The following is a 13,997-nucleotide window of genomic DNA, read 5'->3' as shown; positions in this document are numbered from 1 at the left end:
TGGACGTTGTTAAGAGGCCCAGAGCCGCCGGGCGAACAGGCAGTTGTCTAAGCCTGCAAAACAGGCTACACGAAGCTTTCCAAATGGATGGGATTTTGGGGGAGGGCGGCGGGAATAAAAACACGTCTGGGTTTTTTTAAGAGTCTTCCTTATCTGCTTGAAATCTTTCCGCAAATCCGATCAGGTGTCCTTGTATTCTCCGGGGGAGCTAAATGGATAAATATAAGGGAACACCAGACTTTGGGGGCCCAGTCCAGCTAGAATTGGAAGATCTTATTTATCGGCTACGTTTCCTGGCTGGCCAATAAAGCCGGTCCCCCCCCCCCCTTAGGCAGCGTGCAAAATCCTATAAAAATAGAATGCAAGCATTTGAAGAGACGGACGGATTCCGGGGACAGCTGCTCCCAAATCAGCTGCCCCCTTGCAAAGGGAAGGAGAAAACCCCCAATTAAGACATTATATATCATCCTGCATTATTACAGGAGGTTCTGGGCAGCTTAAAGATAAGCTGTGGTCTGTGTTCTGGTGGTCCTCGGCTTGCAACCATTCGTTTAGCGACCAAAGTTACAACACAGCAAGGGGAAAAAGTGACTTTGGCCGTAACTTACGCCCCGTGCAACATCAACATTCAGGGATCGAAATTCAGGCGCTTGGGAACTGACTCATAGTTGTGACGGTCGCAGTCATGTCCCGGGGGGGGGGTGCCCCACATGATCCCTTTTGGGACCTTCTGACAAGCAAAATCGACAGGGAAGCCAGATTCACTTAATGACCATATGTTGCTAACTTAACACTTGCGGGGGTTCATTTAACAGCTTTGACAAGGAAGGTCATAAAAGGGGGCAAAACTCACTTAACAAACGTCTCACTTAAAGACATAAAATTTTGGGCTCAATGGTGGTCACAAGTCTAGAACTAACCGAGCGATCTATTGTTCGGAGGATCATCTTCTCCGCGACGGCCCTTAAAATACACTGCCCAGCCCCCAACTACAGGAAAAGAAAGAAAGGAAGGAAGGAAGGAAGGAAGGAAGGAAGAAAGGAAGGAAGGAAGGAAGGAAGGGAGGGGAGGAGCAGGAGGAGGAAGGAGAAGGAGAAAAAAGGAGAAGGGGAGGAGGAGGAGGAAGAAGAAGAAAAAGAAAAGGAGAAGGAGAAAACGAGAAGGAGAAGAGGAGGAGGAGAGAAGGAGGAGGAGAAGAGGGGGAGGAGCAGGAAGGAAAGAAGGAGAATGGGAGGAGGAGGAAGAAGAAGAAAAAAGAAGGAGAAGGGGAGGAGGAGGAGGAAGAAAAAGAAAAGGAGAAGGAGAGGAACAAGAAGGAGAAGAGGAGAAGGAGGAGAAGGAGAAGGAGGAAGGAAAGAAGGAGAATGGGAGGAGGAGGAAGAAGAAAAAGAAAAGGAGAAGAACGAGAAGGAGAAGAAGAGGAGGAGAAGGAGGAAGGAAAGGAGGAGAATGGGAGGCGGAGGAAGAAGAAGAAAAAAGAAGAAGGAGAAGGGGAGAAGGAGGAGGAAAAAGAAAAAGAAAAGGAGAAGGAGAAGGAGAAGGGGAGGAGGAGGAAGAGGAGGAGGAGGAGTTGATGGCAAGAGAGGAAAAAAGCTGGATGGGAGAAGAAACACCGGAGAAATCTTGCCAACCATTGTAGTTAGCAATCTCAAAAAAACAACAACCCAAAAACCATAATAGATTTGGGCAGCCGGGAAAGACGGTTATCAGCCGAGATCCACTTAATGTGCGGCGGCTGCATTTTCACTGCCATCGGTTGGATTTTCTGCCCCAGGGGTCAAAATAATTCCTCTCGCCTTAGGGAACGCAGGCCTTGATTTAGGGAGGCTATCACTTATTTCTCTGCCTCGGGGAAGCCCCCCCAAAAAACACCCAGCCAGGAACAGAGGGAGACATTACCTTAAATTCACATCAGAGACATCCCTTGTGGGGGAAAGTGTGTGGAAGGAGCAGGAGGGGGCAGGGGGTTCATACGCTCATAGAGCTAAAGCCTCGGGGGGGGGGGTCCTCCAGGTTGCCCGTGGCCCCCACATACATGACCTGCAGCTCCCCAGAAATCTTGCAAAATTTAGTTTAATTATTAAGAAGATTTAGAAGGCTCTTCTGACCTAGGTTCCGACAAAAAGCAGGAGGCAGAGTCCTGGTCCCGACAAAAACCCCTTTTATTAAATGAATGTGAATTGCTCTCATTCATATTCATGCCTGGCAAACAGTCTTTCAAAGGTGTATTTATGACCACAGACCTTATCTATCTTGGAAAGCTGCCATGTAAATATTGTCCAAATGCAAGGAAAGACTTGGGCACAGAGTCTCTGAGGTTCAGGGACAGATCTTCACACTCCTGAAACAAATGAACGAAGGAACCAATTGTCTCCTGCAAAAAAACCCTCCCCTTTCCTTCCTCTTTTATGTCCTCTGGGAGGGGCCATTCACCATCCACCTGTGGCTTTACTCCCAAGTCGGCCCTGATTTCTGAGCTGTCCTTTTCTTCTGGCAGCTCTGCGCATGCGCACACATTTTTGGAACCTCTTCTGTAGGTGTGGCCTGCTTTCCGGGTCCACTGGGGGAACCTCTTCTAACCGGTTCCGTAGATTTGACGAACCGGTTCTACCGAACTGGTGTGAACCGGTAGGCACCCACCTCTGGCACACTGGGAACAGGCTCCAGCTGTTCCTCTGCCTCACTGCTGTCTAGCTCCCAAGGCAGCTGATAAGGTGAGGTAAAACGAGGACCCAGATTGTTGGGGGGCAATATGTTGACTTTGTAAACCGCTTAGAGGGCTATGAAAGCACTGTAAAGCGGTATATAAGTCTAAGAGCTATTGCTATTTACATGTAAATAGCATGTAAATTTGGTAACTGCATGGTCAGCACTCCCAATCCTCAAGCCCCATTAGCAGGGCCTGCCCCCCCCTGCCCCCCCCCAAAACCTGCCTTGTGAGGGTTGCTTAATGCACTCCCGACCTCCCTGTGAAATATCGCCTGGCAGCGACCGTAAAAACGGAGCAGAGACAGGTGCCATCTGATTGGGGAAGCGCTCCCCATTTAAGGCTGCTGCAAATCTCTATTTTTATGGCGATTTTTATAGTCCAAAAGGTGGAAAGAGACAAGAGGGGAGGTGGGGGGGGGAGAGAAAAGAAAGAAGGAATAACTCACACTTATTGCTCTAAAAAAGGGCCGCTTATGGCCATTGAAGGAGCTCTCTTTGAGGGGAAGAAGGAGCTGTCCATATATATATAAATTTGTGTCCCTTTATTGTTTTTTGCAAGTAACCTAAGGTGGTGAACATCTTCCTCTTCCTGTTTTCTTCACAGCTACAACACTGTGAGGTGAGTTGGGCTGAGAGAGGAGGAGAGGCCTCAAATTCACCCAACCAGCATTCACAGCTAAAGCAGGACTAGAATTCACCGTCTCCTGGTGATTGGCTCAAAGTCTCCCACTGGCTTCCATGCCTAAGGTGGGACTAGAACTCACCATCGCCTGGTGATTGGTCCAAAGTCACCCAAATGCCTTTCATGCCTAAGGTGGGACTAGAATTCACCGTCTCCTGGTGATTGGCTCAAAGTCACCCAGCTGGCTCTTATGTCTAAGGTGGGACTAGAATTCACTGTCTCCTGGTGATTGGCCCAAAGTCACCCAGCTGGCTTTTATGTCTAAGGTGGCACTAGAACTCACTGTCTCCTGGTGATTGGCCCAAAGTCTCCCACTGGCTTTCATGCCTAAGGTGGGACTATAACTCACAGTCGCCTGGTGATTGGTCCAAAGTCACCCAAATGCCTTTCATGCCTAAGGTGGGAGTAGAATTCACCATCTCCTGGTGATTGGCTCAAAGTCTCCAACTGGCTTCCATGCCTAAGGTGGGACTAGAACTCACCATCTCCTGGTGATTGGTCCAAAGTCACCCAAATGCCTTTCATGCCTAAGGTGGGAGTAGAATTCACCATCTCCTGGTGATTGGCTCAAAGTCACCCAGCTGGCTCTTATGTCTAAGGTGGGACTAGAATTCACTGTCTCCTGGTGATTGGCCCAAAGTCACCCAGCTGGCTTTTATGTCTAAGGTGGGACTAGAACTCACTGTCTCCTGGTGATTGGCCCAAAGTCTCCCACTGGCTTTCATGCCTAAGGTGGGACTATAACTCACTGTCTCCTGGTGATTGGCCCAAAGTCACCCAGCCAACTTTCATGCCTAAGGTGGGACTAGAATTCACCCTCCCCTGGTGATTGGCCCAAAGTCTCCCAGCTGGCTTTCATGCCTAAGAGTGGACTAGAACTCACCATCTCCTGGTTTTTATCCTGGTGCCTTAACCACTGGAGTTAAGTGGTTACCGTAAGGCAACCGAGAGAAATCAACTCAAGGGTTGTTCCCTGCTGATCCATCTTTGGGGGACTGACTGGAGGATGGACCTTGGCAAAAGATGGGTGGCATCTCTCACCTTATCTCCCCACCCACCCCTTTTTGGGGGGGGGTTTTGTCTGATACAACAACTGGCAAGGGAGAAGACACCTCTGAGATCTGACAGGGTGATCTCTTCCGCAGCAACAGCAAAAGTCTCAAACTCTTCCTCCAAACAGGTTGGTTTTTTTATTTTTTTGCTTCTAAGAATAACCGCATCAGCTACTGGAGACCTCGCGGTCTCCGCGGACTTGGCCAATTGCCTCATCGCTCCAGCGACCGTATCGCTGGGACATTCCCTGGGACGAATTCTGGAGGTTAATCAGGCCCTGCGATTCATTAGGCAGTTAATTAATGTCAGGTAATTAAGCCCTATTTCATTCTGTCAGTCCTTGGACCGGTGGAAATTGGCTCCTCCGAAGCCGCCACGGAGGCAGAATCCGGGTTTTGGGGGGGGGGGGCTTTGCGTGTCAGGAGTCAGGGATGGGGGAATTCCGGGTTTGGGTGATTTAGGCAAGGAAATTGGCTGGGTGACCTTGAGTTAAACACCAGGAGGTGAGGAGTTCTAGTCCCGCCGTAGGGATGAAAGCCAGCAGCTGGCTGACTTCGAGACTGTCCCCTCTCTCTCAGTCGAACCCCCCTCAGGAGGTTGTGGGGAAAATAAGAGGGAGGGAGGAGTATTTTATAGTATAGTCTTTATTGTCATTGTTCAAAATAAAATATTTGGTACGATTGTCACCTTGAGTGATTTATAACAACAACAACAACAACAACAACAACAGGCTATAAACAAACAGTTCTCCGTGGAAATTACTGAGCAACGAGATTACAAAATTATTTCTCAAATCCCAGATTTTTCTTCTTTCCTTCCTTCCTTCCCCTTCCCTTTCCTCTAATCCTTCTCTGCCTCCCTCCCTCCTCTCCCCTTCACTTCCTTCTTTCCTTCCCTCCCTTTCCTTCTCTTGCTTCTCTCCCCTTTTCTTTCTTTCTCTTTTTTCTTTTTCTTTCCTTTCTTTTTCTCTCCCCCTCCCTTCCTCCCTTCCTTTCTTTCCTTCCTTCCATCCCCTTCCCTTCCCTCTAATCCTTCCCAGCCTCCCTCCCTTCTCTCCCCTTTTCCTTCCTTCCTTTTTCTCTTTTTTCTCTTTCTTTTCCCCCTTTCTGTTTCTCTCTCTCTCCCTTTCTCCTTCCTGCCTTCCTTCCTTCCACCTCTTCCCTTCCCTCTAATCCTTCCCTCCCTCCCTTCTCTCCCCTTTTCCTTCCTTCCTTCCTTCCCCTTCCCTCTAATCCTTTCCTGCCTCCCTCCTGTCCCCTTCACTTCCTTCCTTCCCTCCCTTTCCTTCCCTTGCTTCTCTCCCCTTTTCTTTCTTTCTCTTTCTCTTTTTCTTTCCTTTCTTTCTTTCTCTCTGCCCCTCCCCCTCCCTTCCTTTCTTTTCTTCCCTTCCCTCTAATCCTTCCCAGCCTCCCTCCCTTCTCTCCCCTTTTCCTTCCTTCCTTTTCTCTTTTTTCTATTTCTTGTCCCCCTTTCTATTTCTCTCTCTCTACCTTTCTCCTTCCTGCCTTCCTGCCTTCCTTCCACCCCTTCCCTTCCCTCTAATCCTTCCCTCCCTTCTCTCCCCCTTTTCTTTCTTTCTTTCTCTCTCTCCCCCTCTTTCTTTCTCCTCCCTTAAAGCCAACGTATTGCCATCGTTCCCTCTCAAAAGAGATTCAGGGGAAGCCGCCCGTCAAAGGCTCACGGTTCAGCCAGTTCTCCGAATCCTGCCGACTACGGTGTTGTCAACTGACCAGTGATAAACAAACCAGGGTTTTTTAGGGCGACGTGCGAAGCTAGGAGACTAGCCTTTTTCCGCGTGAGGCCAGCTGCTGGGAAGAGGGGTGGGGGGGAACCAAACAAGGCCAGCCCACCCGGGGGCTTCCTAAGCAGCCGCTCGGATTGTGTTTCCAGCTCCTCCGCCAGCAATTGGGCCGCTGGAGTGGCAGATGCGTCGATTTGTGTTGACAATTTGCCACTCTAATAGCTGCCTGGAGCTTTTGCCTCCCGCGCTTGGCAGGCTGATCACCGTGGCCGGGCGATTGGCAATGCCAAAGCAACGCAGGCTCTCCATCCATCCATCTCTCCATGAAACACCCAGCTGGGAGAACATGGCGCCAATCTTCCCACCAGCCGGTCCCCCACAGCGCCTTCGCTGTTGAAGTTGAGAGAGGGAGGGAGGGAGGGAGGGAGGGAGGGAGGGAGGGAGAGAGAGATGACTAGTTTTACAAGGATCAGGTTAAGAGAGAGAGAGAGAGGGAGAGAGATGACTAGTCCTACAAGGATCAGGTTAAGAGAGGGAGAGAGAGAGAGAGAGAGAGAGAGAGAGAGAGAGAGAGAAAGGGAGAGAGGGAGAGAGAGACAGAGAGAGAGATGACTAGTCCTACAAGGATCAGGTTAAGAGAGGGGGAGAGAGAGAGAGGGAGAGGAAGAGACAGACAGAGAAAGAGAGAAAGAGAGAGAGAGAAAGAGAAAGAAAGGGAGAGAAACAGAGAGGGAGAGGGAGAGATGGCTGGTCCTACAAGGATCACATCAGGTTAAGAGCTACTCAGGGGACCCAATAGAAAAGATGCCAGGGGATGAATGGAGAAGCACCAAGCAAAATTCCAGTCCTGGTCTCACAATCTGGAGGCTGAACCATCCATGAAGTGTTGGGGGAGGAGGTACCGGTACGTCCAGTCTAAGGAAGAGAAGGATTTGGGGGAACATACCAGCACTCTTCTGGCTCTTGAGGGGAGGCCACAAAGAAGAGGGGGGGGGTTCCCACCAATTCTCCAAAGCATTTACAACGGTCGCAGTGTCCCCAGGGTCATGTGATTCCCCCTTTGGCCACTTTCTAACCAGCAACAGGGAAGGCTCAACAACCATGTGACTAGCTTAACAACTGCAGTGAGTCACTTGACAACTATGGAAAGGAAGGTCGTGAAATAAGGCAAAACAAAACAGCAAATGTCTCACTTAGCAAGAGAATTTTTTTGCTCATTTGTGGTCGTAAACCGAGGACTACCTATATACGCTCACAGGATTTATTCTGTCCTAAACCTGTGCACAGTGCTCTAGTCAAGGTGACGGTTTTCCCAGTTGCAACGGAGGGCTGTGAAGGTTGGAGCATAAGGAAGGCTGAGCACCAAAGAACGGAGGCCTTTGAACTCTGGTGCTGGAGAAGAAGACTCCTGCATTGAGTCCCTTGGGCTGCAAGGCCATCCAACCGGTCAGTCCTAGAGGAGATCAACACTGGCTGCTCTTTAGAAGGCCAGATCCTGAAGAGGAAACTCAAATGCTTTGGCCACCTGATGAGAAGGAGGAAGGACTCCCTGGAGAAGAGCCTCATGCTGGGAACGATGGAGGGCAAAAGAAGAAGGGGACTTCTTCTATCTATCTGTCTGACTGACTGCCTACCTATCTATCAACTTACTTAATTATCTATCTATTTATCTATCTATCTATCTCTCTATCCTCTATATCTATCTATCTATCTATCTATCTATCTATCTATCTATCTATCTATCTATCTATCTATCTATCTATCTCTTGCGAGTCCCTTGGACTGCAAGGCCACCCAACCGGTCAGTCCTAGAGGAGATCAACCCTGGCTGCTCTTTAGAAGGCTGGATCCTGAAGAGGAAACTCAAAGACTTTGGCCACCTGATGAGAAGGAAGAAGGACTCCCTGGAGAAGAGCCTCATGCTGGGAACGATGGAGGGCAAAAGAAGAAGAAGGGGACGGCAGAGAAGGAGGCGGCTGGACGGAGTCACTGAAGCAGTTGGCCTGAGCTTGAATGGACTCCAGAGGATGGTAGAGGACAGGAAGGCCTGGAGGAACGTTGTCCATGGGGTCACGATGGGTTGGACACAACTAACAACAACAAAACCTGTGCGCAAAACTTTCCAATTGCTCCCCTGTACGTTTTTTTTAAATCATCCATACAGTAGAAATAAAAATATTATTTACAACTTTTAGAAGCATAATATTGAAGCATTTGGGTGGCGTTGCCGGCTATAGACGCTGGCGCCTCGGGAGGTGTTAACAACACATCTGGTATCTGTAAGAGCTTTGAGACTGTGATTGTGTTAGATTTCTGTCATGGAGACAAGGTCAAGAGGAAATAAACACCCTGCTTGCTTGCTTAAGCTGCCACGGGCCACCCTGCTTGACGAGTCTCCTGCAAACCTACAAATTGGATTGCATCAAAGCCAGGAAGAACACCACTGTTGCTACTAGATTATTTTTTTTTACAGCTAGGAATAAAATCGGATTGCCGGTAACCTTAACTTACATTCAACTGTACCAATGAATTAAGGACAGGTGGACATTATGATGTGCAAGGAAAGCGTGATGAAGCACCCGCAAAACACTTCGTTAGCAAAGGCTTATAAACAGCGCTAATAAAATGGGCTGATTTATTTGCTAGGGTGAAATTCAAACCAGAATCCATTGCTGAATTCTGATTCTTTGGCGCCCTCCAGTGTTCGCGGCAAGCAATGGCACCAGGTGTAGCTGACTCAACAACTATATATTGTTATTATTTCAGGCAGAAATTAAAAATCAGTTGTAAAACCTGAGACTGATAAGAACCACGCATGTTTTTTTTTTCTACTCAAACAGCCATAATTTTCCTCCCTTTCCTCAAACCTTACACTGCAATGCTTACATTTTACGTGTTTAGCGAGCACTATTGGCACCAGCAACTTAGCCGTTAAGTAAGAATGGTTGTTAAGGGAAACCACAGCTGTGCTTGCAAAATCTTCATTCCGCTTTCTTTTGCTTTTCACAGACATGCCTAGCTGCAAAGTTACTTTGTCCTCACTGTTGTGGCCGCGAATGGCCGTTCAACAAGGCAGCCGCAAAGGCTTCGTGGACTGCTCTTCCAGAAAATGTGTGAGAGAGATGCTCTTGGGGCACTAATAGAATCAATTATTTTTCCACCTCCCCTCCCACCACGCCCCTGTTCTTCATATGGGCTGGATGTTGGCCATCCGTATAAGCAGCATTCGTTTTAAAGTAATGCCTCTACGTACATCCGCTGCAGTCCTTGTTTCATTGTCTATTTCCAAAATATTGACACTCATTCAAACAAGGTGGTGCTCCTGCAGATGGAGAAATATTAGTTTTGCCATAATCCAATTCCCCAAACATTCATCAAATTTTTGCAGAACTTCCAAGTTTCGCGATAATCTTACTGCAACTTTGACGCAAATCACCCAAATTTTAAGGCATACAATTAGCACAGCAAATCTGTTTTTTTTTAAAGAGTCTGAAGCACAAAAAAAAAAAAGATCAATTTTTAAAATGCCTTTGTTTAAAATACAAACCAATCCACCACACTGAATTTAAAAAAAAAAACTGGTCTCTTACCTTTTGGTTCGACCATCCAATTCCAAAGAATAGAGGAATTCAAAATTGGTCATTTATTTATTAACTTTGGGAAGGAGACAATACAATCACATGTATTTTTTTTCCTGTTATTTATGACATTTTTTCACTTCTTTATCCTCTTAACTTCTTTTCTATAGATATTCTGTCTTCTAAAGGCTTCAAAAGTTTCTACTTGTATGTATATACATTTTCAAGCAGACTGATTTTGACCTCTTCGGACGCTGTGTAATTTATCAATTCCCAACCACAGCAATTTCTAGCTAGGTGAAATTCAACTCCCAGAATTCCCCAGCCACTGATGAGAAAATTCTGGGAACTGAAGGCCACACATCTTAAAATTGCCAAGGCTGGAAAACAGATCTAAACTACTTTAAGACACTGTAAAGTTTTTTTCCCTACAACTATACAGATGCATCCACTACTTGGCTTTTGAATAAGAATCAAATACTGTGGAAATTGCAAAAAGCTTTTCAAGAGCAGGTCTTCAAACTTGGCAACTTTAAGACTTATGGACTTCAATTCTGGCTGGAGAATTCTGGGAGCTGAAGTCCACAAGTCTTAAAGTTGCCAAATTTGGAGACCCCCCCCCCCCCCCGGCCAACAGCATGTCCGTTCTTTTTCTTCCCTTCTTAAACCCAAATGAGGAATGCAAAAATCACATCTGCCATGACCCACACAAAGCCTAACGGGATCCAGTCGGATGTTCACTCACCAGCATTGACAATTGCATCAACCTCTAGCTTGGTGATGTCTCCTCGGAAGAGGGAGATTTTCCCGTTCAGATTATTATCCTTGGGGTAATTGGTTTCTTCGGGTTGCTGGATCCGAGTGCCTGGCGTAATCGGGGTGGGGGTGTGTGGGTGAGAAAGAGATGAAAATGATGATGATGATGATGATGGGGGAAGGGAGGTATTTCTCTGTCATTAACTTCAAAACAGCTTTTTAAAAAAAAAGACAACTCACCTTTGGCCATTTCTTTCCATGTTGGGATCTGCTTCAGTTTGACGAAATCTTTGGTGAAGTAATGTGCACGCCGCTGCTTGTTATTCAGTCCTTTCAGAAATGCTGGATGGGAAGATAAAGCAAAGGATAAAGAAAGGAATGGTTAGTGATCCAAATTCCAGCAAGGGGGGGGGGGGGATCTGCAACATTTTACTGTATATTTTTAAAAAAGAATCACTTTTAAGCAACTTGTATTGCATCTTCAATACAAGGAGCCGAGGTGGCGCAGTGGTTAGGGTGCAGTACTGCAGGCCACTTCAGCTGACTGTTATCTGCAGTTCAGCGGTTCTAATCTCCCCAGGCTCAAGGTTGATTCAGCCTTCCATCCTTCCGAGGTGGGTGAAATGAGGACCCAGACTGTGGGGGCGATATGCTGACTCTGTAAACTGCTTAGAGAGGGCTGAAAGCCCTATGAAGCGGTATATAAGTCTAACTGCTATTGCTATTGCTATTGCTAAAATGTTTTCATTTTAGCTAGAACAGTGTGAACTAAACAAGGCAGTCACAGAATGAGGACCACCAATGATAGGTAGAGCCAATTTGGTGTAGTGGTTAAGGTGCCAGCCTAGAAAGTGGGTGGCGGTGAGTTCTAGTCTCACCTTAGCCATGAAAGTTAGCTGGTGACTTTGGCCCAGTCCCTCTCTCTCAACCCAACCTACCTCACAGGACTGTTGTTGTGGGGAAAATAAGAGGAAAAAGGAATATTATATATGTTCACCTCCTTGAGTTACCTATGAATTAAAGAATACCCTTTATAGTTTTTATACTATGAAGTTCATGTTATAAATTACCTATAAACTTAAAAAAAAAAACCCAGTTAGGATTGTGTATTATCTATTGTATTATTTAGTTCCGATTGTGTATAGGTTTTGTAAAGTGTTATCTTCTTAATTTTGTAAACTGCCCAGAGGTAGCTTGTGTAGGATGGGCTGTCAATAAATTTAAAAGGAAAGGAAAGGAAAGAAAGGAAAGGGAAGGAGGAAGGAAAGGAAGAAGGGAAAGGAAGGAAGGAAGGAAGGAAGGAAGGAAGGAAGGAAGGAAGAAAGAAAGAAAGACAGAAAGAAAGAAAGAAAATGTAATAATATCCTTACACAGCCAGTACAATACAACACATCCAAGTTTCAGGAATGAGGAGAAATTAAATAAGGAAATAATACTATGAAGTTCATGTTATAGTTACCTATAAACTAAAAAAAAAGTTAGGATTGTATGTTATCTATTGTATTATTTAGTTCCTATTGTGTATAGGTTTTGTAAAATTTTATCTTCTTAATTTTGTAAACTGCCCAGAGATAACTTGTATAGGATGAGCTGTCAATAAATTTTAAAAAAAGGAAAGGGAAGGAAGAAGGAAAGGAAGAAGGGAAGGAAGGAAGGAAGGAAGGAAGGAAGGAAGGAAGGAAGGAAGGAAGGAAGGAAAAAAATGTAATAATAGCCTTACAAGTTAGTACAATACAACACATCCACGTTTCAGGAATGAGGAGGAATTAAATAAGGGAGTAATACTATGAAAGTCATGTTATAGTTACCTATAAACTAAAAAAAAAAGTTAGAATTGTGTGTTATCTGTTGTATTATTTAGTTACTATTGTGCATAGGTTTTGTAAAGTGTTATCTTCTTAATTTTGTAAACTGCCCAGAGGTAGCTTGTGTAGGATGAGCTGTCAATAAATTTAAAAAGAAAGAAAAGGGAAGGGAAGGAAGAAGGAAAGGAAGAAGGGAGGGAGGGAAGGAAGGAAGGAAGGAAGGAAAAAATGTAATAAATTTAAAAAGGGAAGGGAAGGGAAGGAAAGGAAGAAGTGAAGGAAGAAGTGAAGAAAGAAGTGAAGTAAGGGAGGGAGGGAGGGAGGGAGGGAGGAAGGAAGGAAGAAGTGAAGGAAGAAGTGAAGTAAGGGAGGGAGGGAGGGAGGGAGGGAGGGAGGAAGGAAGGAAGGAAGGAAGGAAGGAAGAAAGAAAGAAAGAAAGAAAGAAAGAAAGAAAGAAAGAAAGAAAGAAAGAAAGAAAGAAAGAAAGAAAGAAAGATGTAATAATACCCCTTAGACAGCTAGTACAATACAACACATCCAAGTTTCAGGAACGAGGAGGAATTAAATAAGGGAATAATTCTTATGCTAACCTAAGCAGAGAAGTTTTGCAACATGGAGGTGCAACAACTGAGGCGTTAACTTGCTCAGTGTACATATCTCACTGCAGTGCGTCACCCACTGAACTGATTTTAACCAACTCTGGTCAGAAATTGGAAATGGCCATTCAGGGGCTTATTTCCAGAGACCCCTTCCTCAATGCTAACCTTGGACACCAAACCCCCTACCAGACCTGAGCCCAGGGATTATCCCTTTGCCTTGTCCCCAGAGCCAGGGACACGCAGGACCATTTTTGAGTCCCTCATCAGCTCAGAAACGGACAGAGAAGTCTCCTTCGGGGAAGAAAAACCAGGCTTGGAGAGGGGCCTATTTTCTTAGGCCGGCCGCCATTGCTCTGAGGGGAGCCATTTTTCCTCAGCAGGGAGGCGAAGGCAGCCCTCTCCAAAGTCTGGGCTCCTTCTCAACTGCTGATCCTCAAATCTTAGTTTCAAGATTTTTGAAAAGCCCAGCTTTTTGCCCTCAAAACCCCCCAAAAAATGATCTCTCAAGAGGACATTTTCCTTAAAGTTTGGATGCAGGCCTAGTCCAGGAGAAGAGACCGGCCCAGGCCGGTTGCTAGGCAACCGAGGCCCTGACCACTCCATTGCCTGCTCACTGTAAATTTTTAGCCTCTTTTATTTATTAATCAAATTTAATACACCGCCCATCACTCTCTCTTAGCGGCTCTGTCACCTCAAGTGACTTTGGGTGGCTTACAAACTTCATAAAGGAGAGGCAAACATTAAATAAAAATAGAAACTTAAGAAATTAAGTACAGGCCGTCAGTCCTAAAACTTACAAATGTTCATTCAGGGACCAAAGTTACAACAGCAGTGAAGAAAGAGACTTAACGGCTATTTATTTTTATTTTTTTTACCCTTATGTTAAAAATAAACACTTTTAACTACGTCTCTTTTTACCTTTAAGTTAAAAATAAACACGTAACCACGTCTCTCTTTGCAGTGGTGTTAAAAATAAACATTAATTTAAACGATGTCTCTTTTTTTTTTTATCCTCAGGTTAAAAGTTAGCATCTTTGTGTTTTAACTATGTTTCTTTTAACAATTTTCATGTGT

General features: G+C 45.7%; 1 protein-coding gene across 4 annotated transcripts in view; it reads right to left on the bottom strand.

Moving 5' to 3' along the window:
• The window catches only part of MACROD1 (mono-ADP ribosylhydrolase 1), a 170,839-nt gene that overhangs the window by 154,740 nt on the left and 2,102 nt on the right, over window positions 1-13,997 (bottom strand). For all 4 annotated transcript variants that reach the window (XM_032234055.1, XM_032234057.1, XM_032234058.1 and 1 more), the window contains 2 exons: window positions 10,760-10,861; window positions 10,509-10,628 (listed from right to left, as the gene is read on the bottom strand). In XM_032234055.1, coding sequence (XP_032089946.1) covers window positions 10,509-10,628; window positions 10,760-10,861 — 222 coding nt within the window. The remainder of the gene's footprint in view (window positions 1-10,508; window positions 10,629-10,759; window positions 10,862-13,997) is intronic.

The sequence above is a fragment of the Thamnophis elegans genome, chromosome 17, assembly GCF_009769535.1.
Source record: "Thamnophis elegans isolate rThaEle1 chromosome 17, rThaEle1.pri, whole genome shotgun sequence".
In the NCBI taxonomy this organism is placed as follows: Eukaryota; Metazoa; Chordata; class Lepidosauria; order Squamata; family Colubridae; genus Thamnophis; species Thamnophis elegans.
The sequence above is the reverse complement of the archived record's forward strand: the minus strand, read 5'-3'. Positions and strand labels throughout refer to the sequence as shown.